Source organism: Salmo salar, chromosome 12 (genome assembly GCF_965601325.2).
Source record: "Salmo salar chromosome 12, fSalSal1, whole genome shotgun sequence".
Lineage (NCBI taxonomy): Eukaryota > Metazoa > Chordata > Actinopteri > Salmoniformes > Salmonidae > Salmo > Salmo salar.
Genome location: NC_138302.1, coordinates 68,863,009 through 68,887,332, shown reverse-complemented (window position 1 = coordinate 68,887,332; position 24,324 = coordinate 68,863,009). Strand labels below are relative to the sequence as shown.

The 24,324-nt window shown below is 45.5% G+C and overlaps 1 protein-coding gene across 2 annotated transcripts in view; it reads left to right on the top strand.

Annotated features, from left to right (window-relative positions):
* Positions 1–24,324, top strand: part of LOC106565522 (zinc finger protein 385A) — a 92,438-nt gene that overhangs the window by 49,300 nt on the left and 18,814 nt on the right. For both annotated transcript variants that reach the window (XM_014132751.3, XM_014132756.3), the window contains one exon: positions 5,832–5,942. In XM_014132751.3, the coding sequence (XP_013988226.1) occupies positions 5,832–5,942 (111 nt within the window). The remainder of the gene's footprint in view (positions 1–5,831; positions 5,943–24,324) is intronic.

Genomic DNA, 24,324 nt, shown 5'->3' with positions numbered 1-24,324 from the left:
GGGATGACCTCCAATTAGAGGCAGCTGGTCATCGTCTCTAATTGGAGATCATACTTAAGTAGTTGTTTTTCCCACCTGGGTTTGTGGGAGATTGTTTTTGAGTTAGTGTATGTTTCACCTCTTCGTCACGGTTTGTTGTTTTTTAGTTTATTTTGTATGTATTGCATAGTTTCACAGTTTAATAAAGAAAATGTGGAACGATACTGCGCTTTGGTCTGCTCCTTCATCATACGACAACCGTGACAAGCACACTATGTTTGTCAATTGTTCAGATCAGATCAAATGTGATGACGAATTTATGCAGAAATACAGGTAATTCCAAAGGGTTCACATACTTTTTTCCCCCACTGTATATATATATATATATATACAGTGGCAAGAAAAAGTATTTGATCCCCTGCTGATTTTGTACGTTTTCCCACTTACAAAGAAATTATCAGTCTATAATTTTAATGGTAGGTTTATTTGAACAGTGAGAGACAGAATAACAACAAAATAATCCAGAAAAACACATGTCAAAAATGTTATAAAATGATTTGCATTTTAATGAGGGAAATAAGTATTTGACCCCTCTGCAAAACATGACTTAGTACTTGGTGGCAAAACCCTTGTTGGCAATCACAGAGGTCAGATGTTTCTTGTAGTTGGCCACCAGGTTTGCACACATCTCAGGAGAGATTTTGTCCCACTCCTCTTTGCAGATCTTCTCCAAGTCATTAAGGTTTCGAGGCTGACGTTTGGCAACTCGAACCTTCAGCTCCCTCCACAGATTTTCTATGAGATTAAGGTCTGGAGACTGGCTAGGCCACTCCAGGACCATAATGTGCTTCTTCCTGAACCACTCCTTTGTTGCCTTGGCTGTGTGTTTTGGGTCATTGTCATGCTGGAATACCCAACCACGACCCATTTTCAATGCCCTGGCTGAGGGAAGGATGTTCTCACCCAAGATTTGACGGTACATGGCCCCGTCCATCGTCTCTTTGATGCGGTGAAGTTGTCCTGTCCCCTTAGCAGAAAAACACCCCCTAAGCATAATATTTCCACCTCCATGTTTGAGGGGGGAGATGGTGTTCTTGGGGTCATAGGCAGCATTCCTCCTCCTCCAAACACTGCGAGTTGAGTTGATGCCAAAGAGCTCCATTTTGGTCTCATCTGACCACAACACTTTCACCAGTTGTCCTCTGAGTCATTCAGATGTTCATTGGAAAACTTCAGATGGGCATGTATATGTATTCTTGAGCACGGGGGACCTTGCGGGCGCTGCAGGATTTCAGTCCTTCACGGCGTAGTGTGTTACCAATAGTTTTCTTGGTGACTATGGTCCCAGCTGCCTTGAGATCATTGACAAAATCCTCCCGTGTAGTTCTGGGCTGATTCCTCACCGCTCTCATGACCATTGCAACCCCACGAGGTGAGATCTTGCATGGAGCCCCAGGCCGAGGGATATTGACAGTTCTTTTGTGTTTCTTCCATTTGCGAATAATTGCACCAAATGTTGTCACCTTCTCACCAAGCTGCTTGGCGATGGTCTTGTAGCCCATTCCAACCTTGTGTAGGTCTACAATCTTGTACCTGACATCCTTGGAGAGCTCTTTGGTCTTGGCTATGATTGATTGATTGCTTCTGTGGACAGGTGTCTTTTTTATAGGTAACAAGCTGCAGTTAGGAGCACTCCCTTTAAGAGTGTGCTCCTAATCTCAGCTCGTTACCTGTATAAAAGACACCTGGGAGCCAGAAATCTTTCTGATTCAGAGGGGTCAAATACTTATTTCCCTGATTAAAATGCAAATCAATTTATAACATTTCTGACATGCGTTTTCCTGGATATTTTTGTTGTTATTCTGTCTCTTACTGATCAAATAAACCTACCATTAAATTGATAGACTGATCCTTTCTTTATCAGTGGGCAAACGTACAAAATCAGCAGGGGATCAAATACTTTTTTCCCCCACTGTATGTATGTGCCCATGATTCAATGAGCAGGTGTCCACATTCTTTTGGTCATGTAATATATATATATATATATATATATATATATATATATATATATATATATATATATATATTATATATACACACTACCGTCCTTGTTTTTGAAAGAAAAGCAAATTTTTTGTCCATTAACATAACATCAAATTGATCAGAAATACAGTGTAGACATTGCTAATGTTGTACAAAAGGCCAGCAACCCGGAGTCGCCTCTTGACTGTTGATGTTGAGACTGGTGTTTTGCGGGTAGTGTTTAATGAAGCTGCCAATTGAGGACTAGTGAGGTGTCTGTTTCTCAAACTAGACACTCTAATGTACTTGTCCTTTTGCTCAATTGTGCACCGGGGCCTCCCACTCCTCTTTCTTATCTGGTTAGAGACAGTTTGTGCTGTTCTGTGAAGGGAGTAGTACACAGCGTAGTACGAGATCTGTAATAGCCTTCATTTCTCAGAACAAGAATAGACTGACGAGTTTCAGAAGAAAGTTACTTATTTCTGGCCATTTTGAGCCTAATCGTACCCACAAATGCTGATACTCCAGATCCTCAACTAGTCTAAAGAAGGCAGGTTTTATTGCTTCGTTAATCAGACAACAGTTTTCAGCTGTGCTAACATAATTGCAAAAGGGTTTTCTAATGATCAATTAGCCCTTTAAAATTATAAACGTGGCTTAGCAAACACAACGTGCCATTAGAACACAGAAGTGATGGTTGCTGATAATGGGCCTCTATACGCCTATGTAGATATTCCATAAACAATTTGCCGTTTCCAGCTACAATTTTCATTTACAACATTAACAATGTCTACACTGTATTTCTGATCAATTTGATGTTATTTTAATGGACAAAAAAATGTGCTTTTCTTTAAAAAACAAGGACATTTCTAAGTGACCCCAAACTTTTGAACGGTAGTGTATATGTATTTACAATGCATATCGGAAAGTATTCAGACCCCTTGACTTTCTTCAAATTTGATTACATTATAGCCTAAAATGTATTAAATATTTTTCCCCCTCATCAATCTACACACAATAACCCGTAATGACAAATGTATGAAAAAAAATGTATGAAGCGCCTTTGGCAGTGATTACAGTCTCGAGTCTTCTTGGGTATGACACTACAAGGTTGGCACACCTATATTTGGTGTTTCTCCCATTCTTCTCTGCAGATCCTCTCAAGCTCTGTCAGGTTGGATGGGAAGCGTCTCTGCAAATCAAATCAAATAAAGGTTTATTTGTCACGTGCGCCGAATACAACTGGTGCCGACCTTAAAGTGAAATGCTGACTTACAGGCTCTAACCAATAGTGCAAAAAAGGTGTTAGGTGAACAATAGGTAAATAAAGAAATAATATACAATAGCGAGGCTATAAAAGTAGCGAGGCTACATACAGACACCGGTTAGTCAGGCTGATTGAGGTAGTATGTACATGTAGATATGGTTAAAGTGACTATGCATATATGATGAACAGAGAGTAGCAGTAGCGTAAAAGAGGGGTTGGCGGGTGCAGTTGGAGCCTGCACCTTCGGGGGGGGGGGGGGGGGGGTACTGTCACGTCCTGACCAGTAAAAGGGGTCATTTGTCATTGTAGTATGGTCAGGGCGTGGCAGGGGGTGTTGTTTTTGTGTGTTTTGGGGTTGGTTTGTTTCATGGGGATTTGTTCTAGTTTTAATTTTCTACGTTCATTTTCTATGTGTGGCCGAGTATGGTTTCCAATCAGAGGAAGGTGTCTTTCGTTGTCTCTGATTGGAAGCCATACTTAAGCAGCCTGTTCTTTCCTGTGGATTGTGGGTGGTTGTTTTTCGTATAGTCCGTGTCCCTTACGGAACTGTCGTATGTCGTTGTGTTATATTTTGTTTAAGTGTTCACTTTACTCTAATAAACGAAGATGAGCACTCAACACGCTGTGCTTTGGTCCAATCCTTCCAACAGATGTGACACTTGGTGGTTCCAAACTTCTTCCATTTAAGAATGTTGGAGGCCACTGTGTTCTTGGGGACCTTTAATGCAGCAGAAATGTTTTGGTACCCTGCACTGTATTTTTTTGTTTTGTTGCAGTGGCAGTCACAATTTATGCATGTAGGGAAACACTGAGTATGGTCAGGGTACAGTACAGTACAGTGGCGGTTGGTGATGTTTAAGATGAGGGAGGACTATTTTTACTTTTCATGAACATGGCCTTAATTCTATTACATTATATTGGATGACTGTCATTCATATTCCATTCACCCCCTTTAACGTAACAGTGATAGGTTTAGGCTGCTACATGATTTTTGAATGTTCCCTATACCCATCACGAGGTTGCTACAACCTAGCCTATGAATGACAGTTTGCAATGATAAGTCGAGAAAAAAATGTGAAACATGAACAGACAGTGATACATTCAATGCCGCCTTGCACACTGTTGCCTGCATCTAGCTGATCTAGGGTGTAATTATTAGTCCAACCGTTGCAAACAAGAGTTTCTATTGGAAGAATTCAGGTATGTTTATCTCTGTTTCGTTTCGTTTGCTTCCGTTTAAGAAAAATGGTATTACTTCCCGCATCTGTGTGCTCCCCTCCTCTCACCTTTTCCCTTCACTTGTGGACTTCAATGCACAACACATCATCTGCATGTGACCAGGCGAAAAAACCTTTTCAAGCCAAATGACATCATAACCACTGCACACAGCCTACATCGTTGTCACCATATTAGCTAAAGAAATGTCATAGTCAACATAGCTAATAGAACTAACGCATTAGTAAATCCTCTACAATCATGCAGTCAAGTTACAGTATATAGTCAGTAAGCATTTTGGCACTTTGCACTGCATTTGCTAGCTAAGTAAATGAAACTGAAAGTGAAAAGAAAATGTTGAAATCTGTCTCTATCTATCTCTCTTCTTGCTTCTCCTTCATTTTGGAAGAAATTAATTTGTTCAAAACTGTTCAACTATTGTCTAAGTCTCTCTTTGAGTCAACTACTTACCACATGTTATGCACTGCAGTGCTAGCTAGCTGTAGCTTATGCTTTTAGTACTAGATTCATTATCTGATCCTTTGATTGGGTGGACAACATGTCAGTTCATGCTGCAAGAGCTCTGATAGGTTGGAGGACGTCCTCCGGAAGTTGTTATAATTACTGTGTAAGTCTATGGAATTGGGTGAGAACCATGAGCCTCCTAGGTTTTGTATTGAAGTCAATGTACCCAGAGGAGGATGGAAGCTAGTTGTACTCCGGCTACACCATGGTGCTACCCTACAGAGTGCTGTTGAGGCTACTGTAGACCTTCATTGCAAAACAGTGTGTTTTAATCAATTTGGTGACAAGTGAATATTTTTAGTATAGTTTTATCTAAAAAGGATAACTTTTTTAAATGTTTTACAATTGACATTTTTATGAAATTCACTGTGGATGGTCCTTCCTTTCCTCTTCTGAGGAGCCTCCAATGGTACACAAAAGCCCAAAAACAAAGTGATAATTTATGTAGGATGGGGAGTCTGTAATCAGGGCCCTCTGTCTGTAATTGGGGCCCACCCAAGACCCAAGTCACAGACAGGTCCAGCAGCTGCTGTTGAACAAAAACACACTCTCCTGTCATTATCAATCAGGGCTCTCTCCCTTTCTCTAACTCGCTCTCCTTTTCATTCATTCACCCCTCTCTCTCTCTCGCTCTCTCTTTCTCTCGATACCGATTTCCCCGCTGTAGGGGCTTTTCTCAAAGTGTTTCATTAGATAGCCTAACTCTGCTACCAGCCCACCACCATGGCACAGTAACCTAATATGTCTATCTGCTCCCCTACTCAGAGTAATTCGATTTTCTATATAATCCCTCTCCCCTCTGCCCCCTCCCCTTTCCCTCCAGATGGACCCGGTACAGAAGGCGGTGATGAACCACACCTTCGGCCCCCCCATGATGAAGACCAAACGACCCATCATCTCCTGCAACGTCTGCCAGATCCGCTTCAACTCAGAGGTAAGCCAGTAAGGCACTATCCATTCATCTAGCCATCCCTCCATCCACACATTCACCAGGCCTTCTAGCTTAGTATTCCACACACCCATCTATGGACTACATCATAACCTGGACTACATCATAACCTGACCTAATGTCAGTGATTGACTGTACTGCTGGAGCAGGTGTCAGGTCAGAACTGTGTCTGTGATTTCTAGGCTCCACTTTTAGCCTTTGGGCAGCCCTGCTTATCTTACATTTTGCTGGCACTTCCCAGAAAGGAGATTATATTATGCAACTGTGTTCTGGGGGGCTAGGGGACGAGAGCTGTTGAGGTTGGATGGGGTGAGTGAGTAACTGTGGGGATGTCTTAGAGAGGAAACACACCAGAACGCCGGCCGGCCGAGTGCTTCTGATATAACGGATAGAAAACAATAGAATAGTGCATCATGGGGAGGGTCGTGATAGAGGGCTTGTGAGGGGTAAGTGAGGGTGAATTACACAAAAGTACATTCCAGCATATCAGTCTTGGGACAGGGCCCCAACCCAAAAATAGGATGACTGAGGGAGCGTAACTAAAGAATGAAGTGGTTCAATTGAAGAGGGGGTTTAAGTGTCCCCATAAATCTGCCAGCGGTGTTTACTGATACTTTCACAGTTGAAAAACAAATAAATCATAAGATATACATCCACAACAGTTCTTTGGCTCCAGGGCTGGGCTAATTAGCATGATACAACCATGGTGTGTGTGTGTGTGTGTGTGTGTGTGTGTGTGTGTGTGTGTGTGTGTGTGTGTGTGTGTGTGTGTGTGTGTGTGTGTGTGTGTGTGTGTGTGTGGTGTGTGTGTGTGTGTGTGTGTGTGTGCGTGCGTGCGCGTGTGTGGCCCTTGTGGGATTACTCTGAGCTGTTTGTTCCATCGGCATGGAAAAGTGATTAGGATCTTGGATGGTTCTGCACACATTCCAATAGAGAGAGGGGGTCTGACAGTTGATAGGTGCTTTTGACACTGACTGACTTCTGAAACGTACGGTCATAAAGACAGAAGCTCTCAGCTCAGTACACAATTTAATGTGAAGTCCTCACATTATCCACTGCTCAGTTTGATTGCATGTCTTTATGTGTATTGTACTGTAACCACATATAAATGTCGCCTCCTCTTCCTTTCTATATGGTCCTCTCACCTTGCTTCTGTGTGTGTATTAGAACACAAACTTACTGTAAACAGATGTGGAGATATGGTCATATCTGAGGCTGAGTCAAAGCCTGATTTTCTGTTTATATACCCCTTCCCCTTCCCCACACAGATGTGAATGTTTGATCACCATTAAGATGTAGTAATAACTGTTTTCCTGCCATAGATTGCATAAAGGTTATTATAGTTTTGTGTTTTTCTATTCGTTTCTTTCCTCTTTTTTTGTTTATTTTAGTTTGTTTTGGTGTCAAAGATAATAGTTACACCATATTTTTGTTTTTCAAATGGGTTTATTAATTATTTTATTTCAGTCCAAAAAAATTATCTATATTAATTTTGTTTTTCTTTCAGATTTATTTTACTATAATAACCTTGGACTGCATTGAGTACAACTATTTCACTGTGGGAGGCTTAGGCAATTTGGGGATCTATACAATCCATATCGCTGAAACGTTACAGATTTCGCAATAGGAATTTAAAGGTAATTTCCGATTGAGCCGACATATGCAGCGTTTACTGTGAGTTTCGGTGATATGGATTGAATAGAGACCTTGGTTTATATACAACATTATTGTTGTGCAATATTACATGTTTTTTGTAGTGCTTCACAATGGGTATATAGAGTACAGCCCAGGGTACATTGTTCCACAATAGCATGAGTGATGGGTATATCCCCTAAACATAAAAGTCTCTTGCTCAGGGAAATCCAGTGTTTATGGCTGATGCTGTCACCTCTAAGCCCAACACAAGTTTGTACACACAAGCATGGCAAAAAATATTGACGCGTGCCAACGAATAAAGGACTAAATACTTTTCGGGAAAGGCCGTGGGTGGTGGATGCAGAGACAGGGGCGTCTCAGACTCCATAACAGCTGCACCGCTGTGGGGAGGGGCTCTTGACCTGATCCTGTGGGAGGGGAAGCTAATGATATCTATCTACCTGCTCTAACCCCACTCCCGTGGACCTCCTCTCACATGGTCTACCTCTATGGTTAGGTGTCACTGCTCTAACCCCACTCCCGTGGACCCCCCTCTCACATGGTCTACCTCTATGGTTAGGTGTCACTGCTCTAACCCCACTCCCGTGGACCTCCTCTCACATGGTCTACCTCTATGGTTAGGTGTCACTGCTCTAACCCCACTCCCGTGGACCCCCTCTCACATAGTCTACCTCTATGGTTAGGTGTCACTGCTCTAACCCCACTCCCGTGGACCTCCTCTCACATGGTCTACCTCTATGGTTAGGTGTCACTGCTCTAACCCCACTCCCGTGGACTTCCTCTCACATGGTCTACCTCTATGGTTAGGTGTCACTGCTCTAACCCCACTCCCGTGGACCTCCTCTCACATGGTCTACCTCTATGGTTAGGTGTCACTGCTCTAACCCCACTCCCGTGGACCTCCTCTCACATGGTCTACCTCTATGGTTAGGTGTCACTGCTCTAACCCCACTCCCGTGGACCTCCTCTCACATGGTCTACCTCTATGGTTAGGTGTCACTGATCTAACCCCACTCCCGTGGACCTCCTCTCACATGGTCTACCTCTATGGTTAGGTGTCACTGCTCTAACCCCACTCCCGTGGACCTCCTCTCACATGGTCTACCTCTATGGTTAGGTGTCACTGCTCTAACCCCACTCCCGTGGACCTCCTCTCACATGGTCTACCTCTATGGTTAGGTGTCACTGCTCTAACCCCACTCCCGTGGACCTCCTCTCACATGGTCTACCTCTATGGTTAGGTGTCACTGATCTAACCCCACTCCCGTGGACCTCCTCTCACATGGTCTACCTCTATGGTTAGGTGTCACTGCTCTAACCCCACTCCCGTGGACCTCCTCTCACATGGTTTACCTCTATGGTTAGGTGTCACTGCTCTAACCCCACTCCCGTGGACCTCCTCTCACATGGTCTACCTCTATGGTTAGGTGTCACTGCTCTAACCCCACTCCCGTGGACCTCCTCTCACATGGTCTACCTCTATGGTTAGGTTTCACTTCTCTCAGTATGTACCTGAGGTGCTCTTCATGCAGCACTACTGCATTTCAAAAGCAGGGTTAGACACTATATCATATTTTCTATACTTTCCTAATGCTATAAACGGTAAGACTAGTTTCTATAAATATTCAAAATAAAGTAAATAATGCTGTAATCAAAAATTGTACACGGGCCCCTTTAAGAGCTAGAATTGATTTTGTACCGTATGTTGTGATTCTCACCAAATTTGTCTCACACTATTCAAACCCTACAATCGAATAAACAGCTTATTGTCACAGTTGTCATAGGAATGAGCGGACCAAAGTGCAGCGTGTGTCGTTCCACATATTTATTTATACTGTGAAACTATGCAATATATAAATACACTGAAATGGAAAAAAAAACGAAACAAACCGTGACGCAGAGATGAACACATACACAACTCAAAATGAATCACCCACAAAACCCAGGTGGAAAAACCCCAACTTAAGTATGATCTCCAATTATAAACAACGAGGACCAGCTGCCTCTAAATGGAGATCATCCCAAACAAAACCCCAACATAGAAATACAAAACTAGAACCTAAACATAGAAATAGAAAACATAGGGGAAAAAACCCTGTCACGCTCTGACCTACTCTACCATAGAAAATAACATCTTTCTATGGTCAGGACGTGACAGTACTCACCCCCCCAAAGGTGCGGACTCCGACCGCACCTAGACAAAACAACAACAAACCCCCCCCCCCCCCCCCCCCCCAAAAAAAAGAAAAAAAAATGGAGGGCAGGGTGGGTAACTTGTCTACGGCGGCTCTGGTGCAGTACCCAGAACCCTATCATCCAGCGCATCCTCCCACAGAGGAGGCGGCTCCGGTTCGGGGTGTAACCCCCGCTCTGCCCGCTGATCCCTCTGCTTCAGTACCACCGGACAGTGGATCGTCATCGGAGGAACCAGACTGTAGAACATCGCCGGAGGCTCTGTACTGCAGACCGCCGCTGGAGGTTCTGGGCTGCAGACCGTCGCTGAAGACTCTGGGCTGCAGGCCATCTCAGGAGGTTCCGGGCTGCAGGTAGTCTCAGGAGGTTCCGGGCTGCAGGCATTCGCCGGAGGTTCCGGACTGTAGAACATCGTCGGAAGCTCTGGACTGGGAACCGTCACCGGAAGCTGTGGACTGGGAACTGTCGCCGGAAGCTCTGGACTGGGAACCGTCGCCGGAAGCTGTGGACTGGGAACCGTCGCTGGAAGCTGTGGACTGGGAACCGTCGCCGGAAGCTGTGGACTGGGAACCGTCGCCGGAAGCTGTGGACTGGGAACCATCGCCGGAAGCTGTGGACTGGGAACCGTCGCCGGAAGCTCTGGACTGGGAACCGTCGCCGGAAGCTGTGGACTGGGAACTGTCGCCGGAAGCTCTGGACTGGGAATGCGCACTGGAGGCCTGATGCGTGGGGCTGGCACAGGTGACACCAGACTAGTAACACGCACCTCGGGGCGAGTGCAGGTAGCAGGAACAGGACACTCTGGACTGGGCAGGTGCACTGGAGGCCTGATGCGTGGGAGTGGCACAGGTGGCGCCAGACTGGTGACACGCACCTCAGGGCAAGTGCGAGGAGCAGGCACAGGACATACCAGGCAGGATAGACTCACTGGAGGCTGGGTACATGGGGCAGGCACAGGATATACTGGGCTGTGGAGGCGCACTGGAGGTCTCGAGCGTATAGCTGGCACAACCCGTCCTGGCTGGATGCTTACTTTCGCCCGGCAAACGCGGGGAGCTGGCACAGGACAAACTGGGCTGTGAATAAGCACTGGCGACACAGTGCGCAGCGCCGGCGCAGGATATCCTGGACTGAGAAGGCGAACTGGAGACCAGGAGCGCTGAGCTGGCACCACCCTTCCTGGCTGAATGCTCAACCTAGCACGGCAAATGCGGGGCGCGGGCACAGATCGCACCTGGCTGTGAATGCGCACTAGCAACACAGTGTGCATCACCGCATAACACGGTGCTTGCTTCTTCACTCGCTCCCCATGGTAAGCACGGGGAGTTGGCTCAGGTCTCCACCCTGACTCTGCCAATCTCCCCGTGTGCCTCCCCCCCCCCCCATTTTTTGGGGGGGCTGCCTCTCGCACTTGCCTCGTGGTTAGTATAATGCCTCGTAGTATCGCCGCCCCGCTCTTGCTGCCTCGATTTCTTCTTTCGGATGGCGATACTCCCCAGCCTGACTCCAGGGTCCTTTCCCGTCCAGAATTTCCTCCCAAGTCCATTCCTGTTTCTCCTGGGCACACTGCTTGGTCCTTTGGTGGTGGGTGATTCTGTCACGGTTGTCGTAGGAATGAACGGACCAAAGTGCAGTGTGTGTGTCGTTCCACATATTTATTTATACTGTGAAACTATGCAATATACTGAAATGAAAAGAAAAAGTGACGCAGAGATGAACACATACACAACTCAAAATTAATCACCCACAAAACCCAGGTGGAAAAACCCTTACTTAAGTATGATCTCCAATTAGAGACAATGAAGACCAGCTGCCTCTAATTGGAGATCATCCCAAACAAAACCCCAACATAGAAATACAAAACTAGAACCTAAACATAGAAATAGAAAACATAGGAGAAAAAAAACCTGTCACTCCCTGACCTACTCTACCATAGAAAATAGCATCTTTCTACGGTCAGGACGTGACACTTATAAAGTTATCTTAGCCTATAGATCACATATTGCAAACAAATAATCTGAACTAAAAACTTCACATGTTTTGGAATTTCTGTGCATCCTTGACAATTGATAATCAATAGGCCTAACCAAAAACAGCACCCGTTTTTTTCAGCAAACCTGCACATCATCATCTTCTCTCTATTGTGGCACCAATGTGAGAGGGGTTATGGCAGGGGAAACAGTGTTGCAGTAGTCTAGTATGTGATGCGGGAATAATGACAAGCAAACCTTTGAAGGGTCTGAGTTCCTTTGGCGTGTTCACACTGGACAAAAAATTAAGCGAACTGCACTGAGTTCACAAAAATTGGGGAACAAAGTGAGAAAACACCCTGGACTGCATTATCTGCCAGTCAATACTGGCTAAGCCATTAAACTTAAGAATTTGCTAAACTAGAGTCAATTAAAGGCTGAAGCTGAACACAAACCAAAATATCTGGATTGATTAATATACGCAATGCGGAGGCAAGCGTATCACACTGTCTGCCAACAGTAATGTAATGTACGGCCACATCGGGTAATTATGAAATTGCAATTCATTCAAAGCAGCCACCAGCCACAGAGGACAGATTAGGCTGTCAGCTTTCAGCCCCGGCTCTCTCTGCTGCAAGACTGACGTCACACGCATCTTGACTGTGCTGCATTGGCCATCGTCACCACTGCAGCACCACAAAGCTGGACACCTTCTCTCTCTCTCTCTCTCTCTCTCTCTCTCCCCCCCCCCCCCTAAATGCAGAAGACACATTTCAGTTGAAGGCATTCAGTTGTACAACTGACTAGTTATCCCCCCTTTCCCTTTCATTCTTGTCACTCTCAGTCCCTAAAATAGACCCTACCCACTGGGTACAGACATCAGTTCAATGTCTAGTTTTAATTTACATTCTGTTGAGTTGTCAACTAACGTGAAATCAATTTGGATTTAGGTTGACATTGAATTAACATTTTCCATGTTGATTCAATGTCAACACATTTCATTTCTTGGTTGAATTGACATGGAAACAATGTTGATTCAACCAGTTTTTGCCCAGTGGGTGCTTTCTTCTCCTTGTTCTGCCTCTTCATAAATCTTCATGTCTCTCCATCTCTCTTTCTCTCTGGCATACTTCCTGTGTCTCTGCCTCCTCTGCATTTCTCTCTGTCCCTCGTCCTCCCTCCTTCTCTCCTCTCCCACCCCCTCTGTCCTCCATCATGTTGCCTGTAGGCTGTACAGTAGATCTGGCTGCTAGACCAGTTCTCTCTGGTTCCTCTGCCTTTGTTGCTTTATAGATAAAACATCAAAGCCACATCCTGCTCAGAGAGGAAAGGATTTCAGGGAAATTATCTCCTTCTCATTTTCTCTTTTAAATCTTTCCCATGCTTCTTATTCCCTCATTCATCTTAAATCCTACTTTTCATACTCTCTTTTCATAACCCTTCTCAGCCTATTCCAAACATCATGTACTATTTTATAACTATTCAGTTCTTCCCATGACTTCAATGACCCTAAATATCTCTCTTTCCCCCTTCCTTCTAATCTCTTTCTTGACTTTCTCTGCTCTGTCCCCTCTTCATGTCTCCCTGTCCGTCTCCCCTCTCTGTTGTCAACTTTGCTCTGTTGTAATTGATAGCTGACCTTCATTGATCCCACAAGACCCAAACACTGGGTCTGTAACAGAGCTTCAGAACCAAAGCTTCCCTCAGAGAGGACCATCAAAGAGAGCGAAGGAGAGAGAGAGAATAAGAGAGAGAGAATGCAAGAGAGATAAGGGGTTTATAATCTGAAAGAGAGAGAGAGGAAAACAACCAACGGTGAAAGTAGAGTGGGAGAGAAGCGAGAGAGCGGCAATGATGGAGAAAGTGGAGAGAGAGCATCAAGTGTTTCTCTCTGTCTGTCTCTTTAGAGCACATAGCTGTTGCTGAGTGGCGTCTTTACAACCCTCCTTCATCTCTAATCTGTGGGTTTTGGGGAGCAGGAGTCTAAATAAGACCTTCCAAGGACTTGGCTTACACATGGGCTATATGTGCATCTCTGTCATTGCCAATCAGGACTGGGGCTATATGTGTACCTCTGTCATCAGTAAATACTGCCTGGGGCTTAGGGAGGCATCCCTGACATGTCCCAGCAGCCCTCTAGCCTTGTTGATAACACCCTCACCCACCCAGTGCCTCCAAGACCCAGCTCTCTTTATAGCCTTGTAGCTGTCTACACCCCCTCTAAAATAAAATAAAATGGAATGTGTCAGCCAGATAGCCACTCACAAAGTATCGACTTCCGATCGTTGTTCATGGTGCTGAAATTGCGACATGTCTACGTGGCTGCATGCCTATCGAATCAATGTGTTTTTTTGTAGTGCCAGGACCTGTATGGCTTTGCTTTAGCTAAGGGATACATGTTTATTGGTAAGCATAATTGGTCTTAATTTTCTCATGTTAAACCTAACATTTCATGGTGGTAATAATGTAATTACAGATTGCAGATTGTAACATTTATTTCCGATGCAACAGCATACTAATCAGCTACCAATTTAAATATAAACCTGTCCTGTATAGGCCAGTATAGGCCAGAGTCCCATAGGGCGGCACACAATTGGTCCGGGGTAGGCCGTCATTATAAATAAGAATTTGTTCTTAACTGATTTGCCTAGTTAAATAAAGGTTAAATAAAAAATAAAAATATTTTTTCTTTAAATGAGCTGTCCTCACGCTCTCTCCCAGCTTGGAAAGTTGTAAAACCAGTCTATTAATTACAAATAATACAATCAGTCCCCTCTCAAAACACTAGCTTACTAGGGATCGTTTCATTATGCAGTGTCCTATCTATATCAGGTATTCCCAAACGCGCAATGCCGTCGGGGGTACGCCAAATAAAAATGTTCAAACATATATATATATAACGTTAAAGCAAGGCCCCTGAACTCTCGTGTATTTTCTGCACTATGCAATGATATGGGCAGCAACCATGTAACACTTCTACAACATACAGAAAGAAGTGCGCTGGTTATCAAGGGGCAAAGTATTAACACGTTCTTTTGAATTGAGAGACGAGCTTAACATTTTCTTTACTGACCATCATTTTCACTTCAAATCAAATCAAAGTTTATTTGTCACGTGCGCTGAATACAACAGGTGCAGACCTTACAGTGAAATGCTTACTTACAAGCTCTAACCAATAGTGCAAAAAAAGTATTAGGTGAACAATAGGTAAGTAAAGAAATAAAAACAGTAAAAAGACAGTGAAAAACAGTAGCGAGGCTACATACAGACACCGGTTAGTAAGGCTGATTGAGGTAGTATGTACATGTAGATACTGTTAAAGTGACTATGCATATATGATGAATAGAGAGAGTAAAGAGGGGTTGGCTGGTGGTGAGTGGCGGGTGGCGGGACACAATGCAGATAGCCCGGTTAGCCAATGTGCGGGAGCACTGGTTGGTTGGGCCAAATGAGGTAATATGTACATATGTACATGAATGTATAGTTAAAGTGACTGTGCATATATGATAAACAGAGAGTAGCAGCAGCGTAAAAAGAGGGGTTGGGGGGGCACACAATGCAAATAGTCCGGGTAGCCATTTGATTACCTGTTCAGGAGTCTTATGGCTTGGGGGTAAAAACTGTTGAGAAGCCTTTTTGTCCTAGACTTGGCACTCCGGTACCGCTTGCCATGCGGTAGTAGAGAGAACAGTCTATGACTGGGGTGGCTGGGGTCTTTGACAATTTTTAGGGCCTTCCTCTGACACCGCCTGCTGTAGAGGTCCTGGATGGCAGGCAGCTTAGCCCCAGTGATGTACTGGGCCATACGCACTACCCTCTGTAGTGCCTTGCGGTCGGAGGCCAAGCAATTGCTGAACCAGTCAGCGATGCAGCCAGTCAGGATGCTCTCGATGTTGCAGCTGTCAAACTTTTTGAGGATCTCAGGACCCATGCCAAATCTTTTTAGTTTCCTGAGGGGGAATAGGCTTTGTCGTGCCCTCTTCACGACTGTCTTGGTGTGTTTGGAACATTCTAGTTTGTTGGTGATGTGGACACCGAGGAACTTGAAGCTCTCAACCTGCTCCACTACAGCCCCGTCGATGAGAATGGGGGCATACTCGGTCCTCCTTTTCCTATAGTCCACAATCACCTCCTTAGTCTTGGTAATGTTGAGGGATAGGTTGTTATTCTGGCACCACCCGGCCAGGTCTCTAACCTCCTCCCTATAGGCTGTCTCGTCGTTGTCGTTGTCGGTGATCACTGTTGTGTCGTCTGCAAACATAATGATGGTGTTGGAGTCGTGCCTGGCTGTGCAGTCGTGGGTGAACAGGGAGTACAGGAGGGGACTGAGCACGCACCCCTGGGGGGCTCCAGCGTTGAGGATCAGCGTGGCAGATGTGTTGCTACCTACCCTCGCCACCTGGGGGCGGCCCGTCAGGAGTCCAGTGTCCAGTTGCAGAGGGAGGTGTTTAGTCCCAGGATCCTTAGTTTAGTGATGAGCTTTGAGGGTACTATGGTGTTGAACGCTGAGCTGTAGTCAATGAATAGCATTCTCACATAGGTGTTCCTTTTGTCCAGGTGGGAAAGAGCAGTGTGGAGTGCAATAGAGATTGGAATGGGTGTAGGGTTTCTGGGATAGTGGTGTTGATGTGAGCCATTACCAGCCTTTCAAAGCACTTCATGGCTACGGACGTGAGTGCTACGGGTCTGTAGTCATTTAGGCAGGTTGCCTTTGTGCTCTTGGGCACAGGGACTATGGTGGTCTGCTTGAAACATGTTGGTATTACAGACTCAATCAGGGACACCTGCCAGTTGGTCAGCACATGCCCAGAGCACACATCCTGGTAATCCGTCTCGCCCCACAGGCTTGTGTATGTTGACCTGTTTAATGGTCTTACTCACGTCGGCTACAGAGAGCGTGATCACACAGTCGTCCGGAACAGCTGATGCTTTACATTTAAGTCATTGAGCAGACGCTCTTATCCAGAGCGACTTACAAATTGGTGCATTCACCTTATGATATCCAGTGGAACAACCACTTTACAATAGTACATCTATATATTTTTTGGGGGGAGGGTGGGGGGGGGGGGGGGGGGGTTAGAAGGATTACTTTATCCTATCCCAGGTATTCCTTAAAGAGGTGGGGTTTCAGGTGTCTCTGGAACGTGATGATTGACTCCGCTGTCCTGGCGTCGTGAGGGAGCTTGTTCCACCATTGAGGTGCCAGAGCAGCGAACAGTTTTGACTGGGCTGAGCGGGAACTGTGCTTCCACAGAGGTAGGGAGGCGAGCAGGCCAGAGGTGGATGAACGCAGTGCCCTTCTTTGGGTGTAGGGACTGATCAGAGCCTTAAGGTACGGAGGTGCCGTTCCCCTCACAGCTCCGTAGGCAAGCACCATGGTCTTGTAGCAGATGCGAGCTTCAACTGGAAGCCAGTGGAGTGTGCGGAGGAGCTGGGTGACGTGAGAGAACTTGGGAAGGTTGAACACCAGACAGGCTGCGGCGTTCTGGATGAGTTGTAGGGGTTTAGGAGGCAGGGAGCCCCGCCAACAGTGAGTTGCAGTAATCCAGACGGGAGATGACAAGTGCCTGGATTAGGACCTGTGCCGCTTCCTGTGTAAGGCAGGGTCGTACTCTGCGAATGTTGTAGAGCATGAACCTACAGGATCGGGTCACCGCCTTGATGTTAGCAGAGAACGACAGGGTGTTGTCCAGGGTCACGCCAAGGCTCTTAGCACTCTGGGAGGAGGACACAATGGAGTTGTCAACCGTGATGGCGAGATCATGGAACGGGCAGTGCTTCCCCAGGAGGAAGAGGAGCTCCGTCTTGCCGAGGTTCAGCTTGAGGTGATGATCCGTCATCCACACTGATATGTCTGCCAGACATGCAGAGATGCGATTCGCCACCTGGTTATCAGAAGGGGGAAAGGAGAAGATTCATTGTGTGTCGTCAGCATAGCAATGATAGGAGAGATCATGTGAGGATATGACAGAGCCAAGTGACTTGGTGTATAGCGAGAATAGGAGAGGGCCTAGAACTGGGCCCTGGGGGACACCAGTGGTGAGAGCATGTGGTGCGGAGACAGATTCTCGCCACGCCACCTGGTAGGAGCGACCTGTCAGGTAGAACGCAATCCACGAGTGAGCCGCGCCAGAGATGCCCAACTCGGAGAGGGTGGAGAGAAGGATCTGATGGTTCACAGTATCAAAGGCAGCAGATAGGTCTAGAAGGATGAGAGCAGAGGAGAGAGAGTTAGCTTTAGCAGTGCGGAGAGCCTCCGTGACACAGAGAAGAGCAGTCTCAGTTGACTGACCAGTCTTGAAACCTGACTGATTTGGATCAAGAAGGTCATTCTGAAAGAGATAGCAAGAGAGCTGGCCAAGGACGGCACGCTCAATAGTTTTGGAGAGAAAAGAAAGAAGGGATACTGGTCTGTAGTTGTTGACATCGGAGGGATCGAGTGTAGGTTTTTTGAGAAGGGGTGCAACTCTCGCTCTCTTGAAGATGGAAGGGACGTAGCCAGCGGTCAAGGATGAGTTGATGAGCGAGGTGAGGTAAGGGAGAAGGTCTCCGGAAATGGTCTGGAGAAGAGAGGAGGGGATAGGGTCAAGCAGGCAGGTTGTTGGGCGGCCGGCCGTCACAAGTCGCAAGATTTTATCTGGAGAGAGAGGGGAGAAAGAGGTCAAAGCATAGGGTAGGGCAATGTGAGCAGGACCAGCAGTGTCGTTTGACTTAACAAACGAGGATCGGATGTCGTCAACCTTCTTTTCAAAATGGTTGACGAAGTCATCCGCAGAGAGGGAGGAGGGGGGGAGGAGGATTCAGGAGGGATAGAAGGTGGCAAAGAGCTTCCTAGGGTTAGAGGCAGATGCTTGTAATTTAGAGTGGTAGAAAGTGGCTTTAGCAGCAGAAACAGAGGAAGAAAATGTGGAGAGGAGGGAGTGAAAAAATGCCAGGTCCGCAGGGAGGCTAGTTTTCCTCCATTTCCGCTCGGCTGCCCGGAGCCCTGTTCTGTGAGCTCGCAATGAGTCGTCAAGCCACGGAGCAGGAGGGGAGGACCGAGCTGGCCGGGAGGATAGGGGACATAGAGAGTCAAAGGATGCAGAAAGGGAGGAGAGGAGGGTTGAGGAGGCAGAATCAGGAGATTGGTTGTAGAAGGATTGAGCAGAGGGAAGAGATGATAGGATGGAAGAGGAGAGATTAGAAAGAGAGAGGGAGCGAAGGTTGCGACGGCGCAATACCATCTGAGTAGGGGCAGAGTGAGTAGTGTTGGAGGAGAGCGAGAGGGAAAAGGATACAAGGTTGTGGTCGGAGACTTGGAGGGGAGTTGCAGTGAGATTAGTAGAAGAACAGCATCTAGTAAAGATGAGGTCAAGCGTATTGCCTGCCTTGTGAGTAGGGGGGGGACGGTGAGAGGGTGAGGTCAAAAGAGGAGAGGAGTGGAAAGAAGGAGGCAGAGAGAAATGAGTCAAAGGTAGACGTAGGTAGGTTAAAGTCACCCAAAACTGTGTGGGGTGAGCCATCCTCAGGAAAGGAACTTATCAAGGCGTCTTGCTCATTGATGAACTCTCCAAGGGAACCTGGAGGGCGATAAATGATAAGGATGTTAAGTTTGAATGGGCTAGTGACTGTGATAGCATGGAATTCAAAGGAGGAGATAGACAAATGGGTCAGGGGAGAAAGAGAGAATGTCCACTTGGGAGAGATGAGGATTCCAGTGCCACCACCCCGCTGACCAGATGCTCTCGGGGTATGCGAGAACACGTGGTCAGACGAGGAGAGAGCAGTAGGAGTAGCAGTGTTTTCTGTGGTAATCCATGTTTCCGTCAGCGCCAAGAAGTCGAGGGACTGGAGGGTAGCATAGGCTGAGATGAACTCTGCCTTGTTGGCTGCAGACCGGCAGTTCCAGAGGCTGCCGGAGACCTGGAACTCCACGTGGGTCGTGCGCGCTGGGACCACCAGGTTAGAGTGGCAGCGGCCATGCGGTGTGAAGCGTTTGTGTGGCCTGTGTAGAGAGGAGAGAACAGGGATAGACAGACACATAGTTGACAGGCTACAGGAGAGGCTACGCTAATGCAAAGGAGATTGGAATGAAAATGAACTAAACAACTGGGGATGCTCTCATGCATGCCTCAGTGTTGCTTGCCTCGAAGCGAGCATAGAAGTGATTTAGCTCATCTGGTAGGCTCGTGTCACTGGGCAGCTCGCGGCTGTGCTTCCCTTTGTAGTCTGTAATAGTTTGCAAGCCCTGCCACATAAGACGAGCGCCGGAGCTGGTGTAGTATGATTCAATCTTAGCCCTGAATTTACGTTTTGCCTATTTGATGGTTCGTCGCAAGGCATAGCAGGATTTCTTGTAAGCTTCCGGTTTAGAGTCCCGCACCTTGAAAGCGGCAGCTCTGCCCTTTAGCTCAGTGCGAATGTTGCCTGTAATCCATGGCTTCTGGTTGGGATATGTACGTACAGTCACTGTGGGGACGACGTCCTTGATGCACTTATTGATAAAGCCAGTGACTGATGTCGTGTACTCCTCAATGCCATCGGAAGAGCTTACGGACAATGTCAAATGTGATACAGCGAAGCACCTGAGTGGGATGGGTGCACAATTACGCAGGTACTTTCCCGAAACGGATGACACAAACAACTTGATTCCTTATCCCTTTCATGCCTTGCCTCCAGATATCTGAACAAGAGAGCCTCATCGAAACCTTTTATAGTCCAGTACCACTTCAAACATTCAACCTCCAGCTGGAGGTTGAATGTTTGAAGGGGTACGGGACTATAAAAAGTTTGGGAACCACTGATCTATAGCAATATACCGTATTTAGCTGCTATTTATAAACGTGAGGAAATAAGTACAAGTCGGCTTGAGGATAAATTTAGCCACTATTTATTGTATAAATCAGCAGGTTTTGTCTGGCTAATTCCCTACACGCAATATTTGAGGTAAATTAAATTAAAACAAATGAAATCCAACTTGAGAGACTCCCCTTGTCTCCTGAAGTCTTCCTGAAGTCCTCCTGCGCAAATGTTTTCACCACGACCTGTAGGTTCACCCAGTCAACATTTCCCTGTGGGGCCCAGATGTTGCTGCCCAAGCTGCTAACTTAAGACTTTTTCAGGATCAGGGGCCCTTCCACAGGACGGTTGAGCTAGCGTAGGCTAATGCGATTAGCATGAGGTTGTAAGTAACAAGAAAACTTCACAGGACATAGACATATCTGATATTGGCAGAAAGCTTAAATTCTTGTTAATCTAACTGCACTTTCCAATTTACAGTAGCTATTACAGTGAAATAATACCATGCTATTGTTAGAGGAGTGTGCACAATTTTGAACATGAAAAGTTATTAATAAACAAATTAGGTACATTTGGGCAGTCTTAATACAACATTTTGAACAGAAATACAATGGTTCATTGAATCAGTCTAAAACTGTGCACATACACTGCTGCCAACTAGTGGCCAAAATCTAAACTGCTCCTGGGCTGGAATAATACATTAGCGCCTTTCTCTTGCATTTCAAAGATGATGGTACAAAACAAATACAAAATTACATTTTTTTTCTTTGTATTATCTTTTACCAGATCTATTGTGTTATATTATCCGACATTCCTTTCACATATCCACAAACTTCAAAGTGTTTCCTTTCAAATGGTACCAAGAATATGCATATCCTTGCTTCAGGGCCTGAGCTACAGGCAGTTAGATTTGGGTATGTCATTTGTGGCAAAATTTGAAAAAATGATGACAAAAGCATGGTTTTCTTTCAAATTAAAAAGTGTATTTATAGCACATCAAATGCACTGCAGGAACTCCAATTAAAGGGATAGTTCAACCATATTACACATTTACACATTGGTTCCCTTACCCTGTAAGCTGCCTTTTGACAAGGTATGACAGCAATCTATGCTTTGGTTTTATTTACCTGGCCACTGTTTCCAAATGCTAACTTTTAAGAATTTGTAGCACAAATTCAATGCAAGTCAATGGTAAAAACATTAGTATTTTTCTTGTTTTGTGTCCAAATCATCCTAAATCAATAATACAATTCCAAAAAATGTGCATGTCAACAGTCAAGTTTTCAAGATAGAGCACATTCAGTACAGCAGTGTTTCCTGGTCCTGGGGACCCAACGGGGTGTACTTTTTAGTTTTTGCCTTAACACACACACTTAATTCAACAAAACAACTCACCATCAAGCCTTTTAATTAAAAATGGTACTGGATGACCAAGTCATTGTTCTTGAGAAATCAAATCATGCATCTGGTTGCTTCGTCTATAGCTTTAATTTGCATCATCACACTTTTTGCTCTGTGCTGAATGTGCTCTCTTAAAAATGTAACTACTAACATGTAAGGTTTTTGGGATTGTATTAACAGAGAACTAATAAACAAAATGCTAAAAGAGAGTTTGAGTAAAATATCCCTTTAATAGTACCTACCACCAGGGTTGGGGTCAATTACTTTTTAATTCAATCAATTTCGAAAATAAACTGAAATTCAAATTCATAATTTTTTTTATGTCATTGCCTCCTATGAGATGAAATTGGAAAATCAGTTTACTTCCTGAATTGAAACGGAATTGACCCCAACCCTGCCTACCACTCCATTCAGGAAAGAGGTGTCGAGTAACTTATGCTCGATCGCCTCCACATTCTGGAAGTATTCATAGGGAAATCAGCCCCCTCGGGATGTGCTGCTGTCACTGTGTGCTCAGCATTGCGCCATGAATACATTGGGTCACGTTCATGTCCTTGAGTATGGTCAGTACTCTTGAGATCATTGTTGGACTTCATGTCCAAATCACCCTAAAGTATCTAAATGTATTATCTATCTCAGGGATGGGCAACTGTCGGCCCCCCTTTTGTAGGCCCTCTAAGCACCCCCACACCATCACACCTCTTCCTCCATGCTTCACAGAGGGAACCACACATGTGGAGATCATCCGTTCACCTACTCTGCGTCTCACAAAGACACGGCGGATGGAACCAGAAATCTCAAATTTGGACTCAAATTAGAACATCATTAGACAGCTCAAGGACAGAACTACATACATTTGACAAGATAATCCATCCACCTGACAGGTGTGGCATATAAAAAAGCTGATTAAACAGCATGATCATTACACAGGTGCACCTTGTGCTGGGGACAATGAAAGGCCACTCTAAAATGTGCAGTTTTGTCACACAACACAATGCCACAGATGTCTCAAGTTTTGAGGGAGCTTAAAATTGACATGCTGACTGCAGGAATGTCCAGAGAATTTAATGTTCATTTCTCTACCATAAGCCGCCTGCAACGTCGTTTTAGAGAATTTGACAGTACGTCCAACCGGCCTCACAACCGCAGACCACGTATAACCACGCCAGCCCAAGACCTCCACATCCGGCTTCTTCACCAGTAGGATGTCGAAAACCAGCCACCCAGACAAGCTGACGAAACTGAGGAGTATTTCTGTCTGTAATAAAGCTCTTCTGTGGGGAAAAACTCATTCTGATTGGCTGGGCCTGGTTCCCCAGTGGGTGTGCCTGGCTCCAAAGTGGGTGGGCCTATGCCTTTCCAGGCCCACCCATGACTGCGCCCATGTCCAGTCATGTGTGGGCCTAATGAATGTATTTCAATTGACTGATTTCCTTATATGAACTGTAACTCAGTAGAATTGTTTATATTTTATATTTATATTTCTGTTCAGTATACATTGCATTCAGAAAGTATTCAGACCCATTCACTTTTTCCACATTTTGTTACTTTCAGCCTTATTCTACAATTGATTAAATAAATGTTGTTCCTGATCAATACACACACAATACCCCATAATGACAAAGCGAAAACACTATTTTTTTCCGCAGATGTATTACAAATAAAAAACAGAAATACCTTATTTACATAAGCATTCAGACCCTTTGCTATGAGACTCGAAATTGAGCTCGGGTGCACCCTGTTTCCATTGATCATCCTTGAGATGTTTCTACAACTTGATTGGAGTCCACCTGTGGTAAATTCAATTGATTGGACATGATTTGGAAAGGCACAAACCTGTCTATGTAAGGCCCACAGTTGACCGTGCATATCAGAGCAAAAACCAAGCCATGAGGTTGAAGGAATTGTCCGTAGAACTCCGAGACAGGATTCTGTCAAGGCACAGATCTGGGGAAGGTCTCCTAGAACACAGTGGCCTCCATCATTCTTAAATGAAAGAAGTTTGGAACCACCAAGACTCTTCCTAGAGCTAACCGCTCAGCCAAACGGAGAAGGGCCTTGGTCAGCGAGGTGACCAAGAACCCGAAGGTCACTCTGACAGAGCTCCAGAGATCCTCTGTGGAGATGGGAGAACCTTCCCATATGGACAACCATCCCTGCCGCACTCCACCATTCAGGCCTTTATGGTAGATTGTCCAGATGGAAGCCACTCCTCAGTAAAAGGCACATGAGAGCCCGCTTGGAGTTTGCCAAAAGGCATCTAAAGACTCTCAGACCATGAGAAACAAGATTCTCTGGTCTGATGAGACCAAGATTGAAGTATTTTGCATGAATGCCAAGCGTCAAGTCTGGAGGAACCTGGCACCATC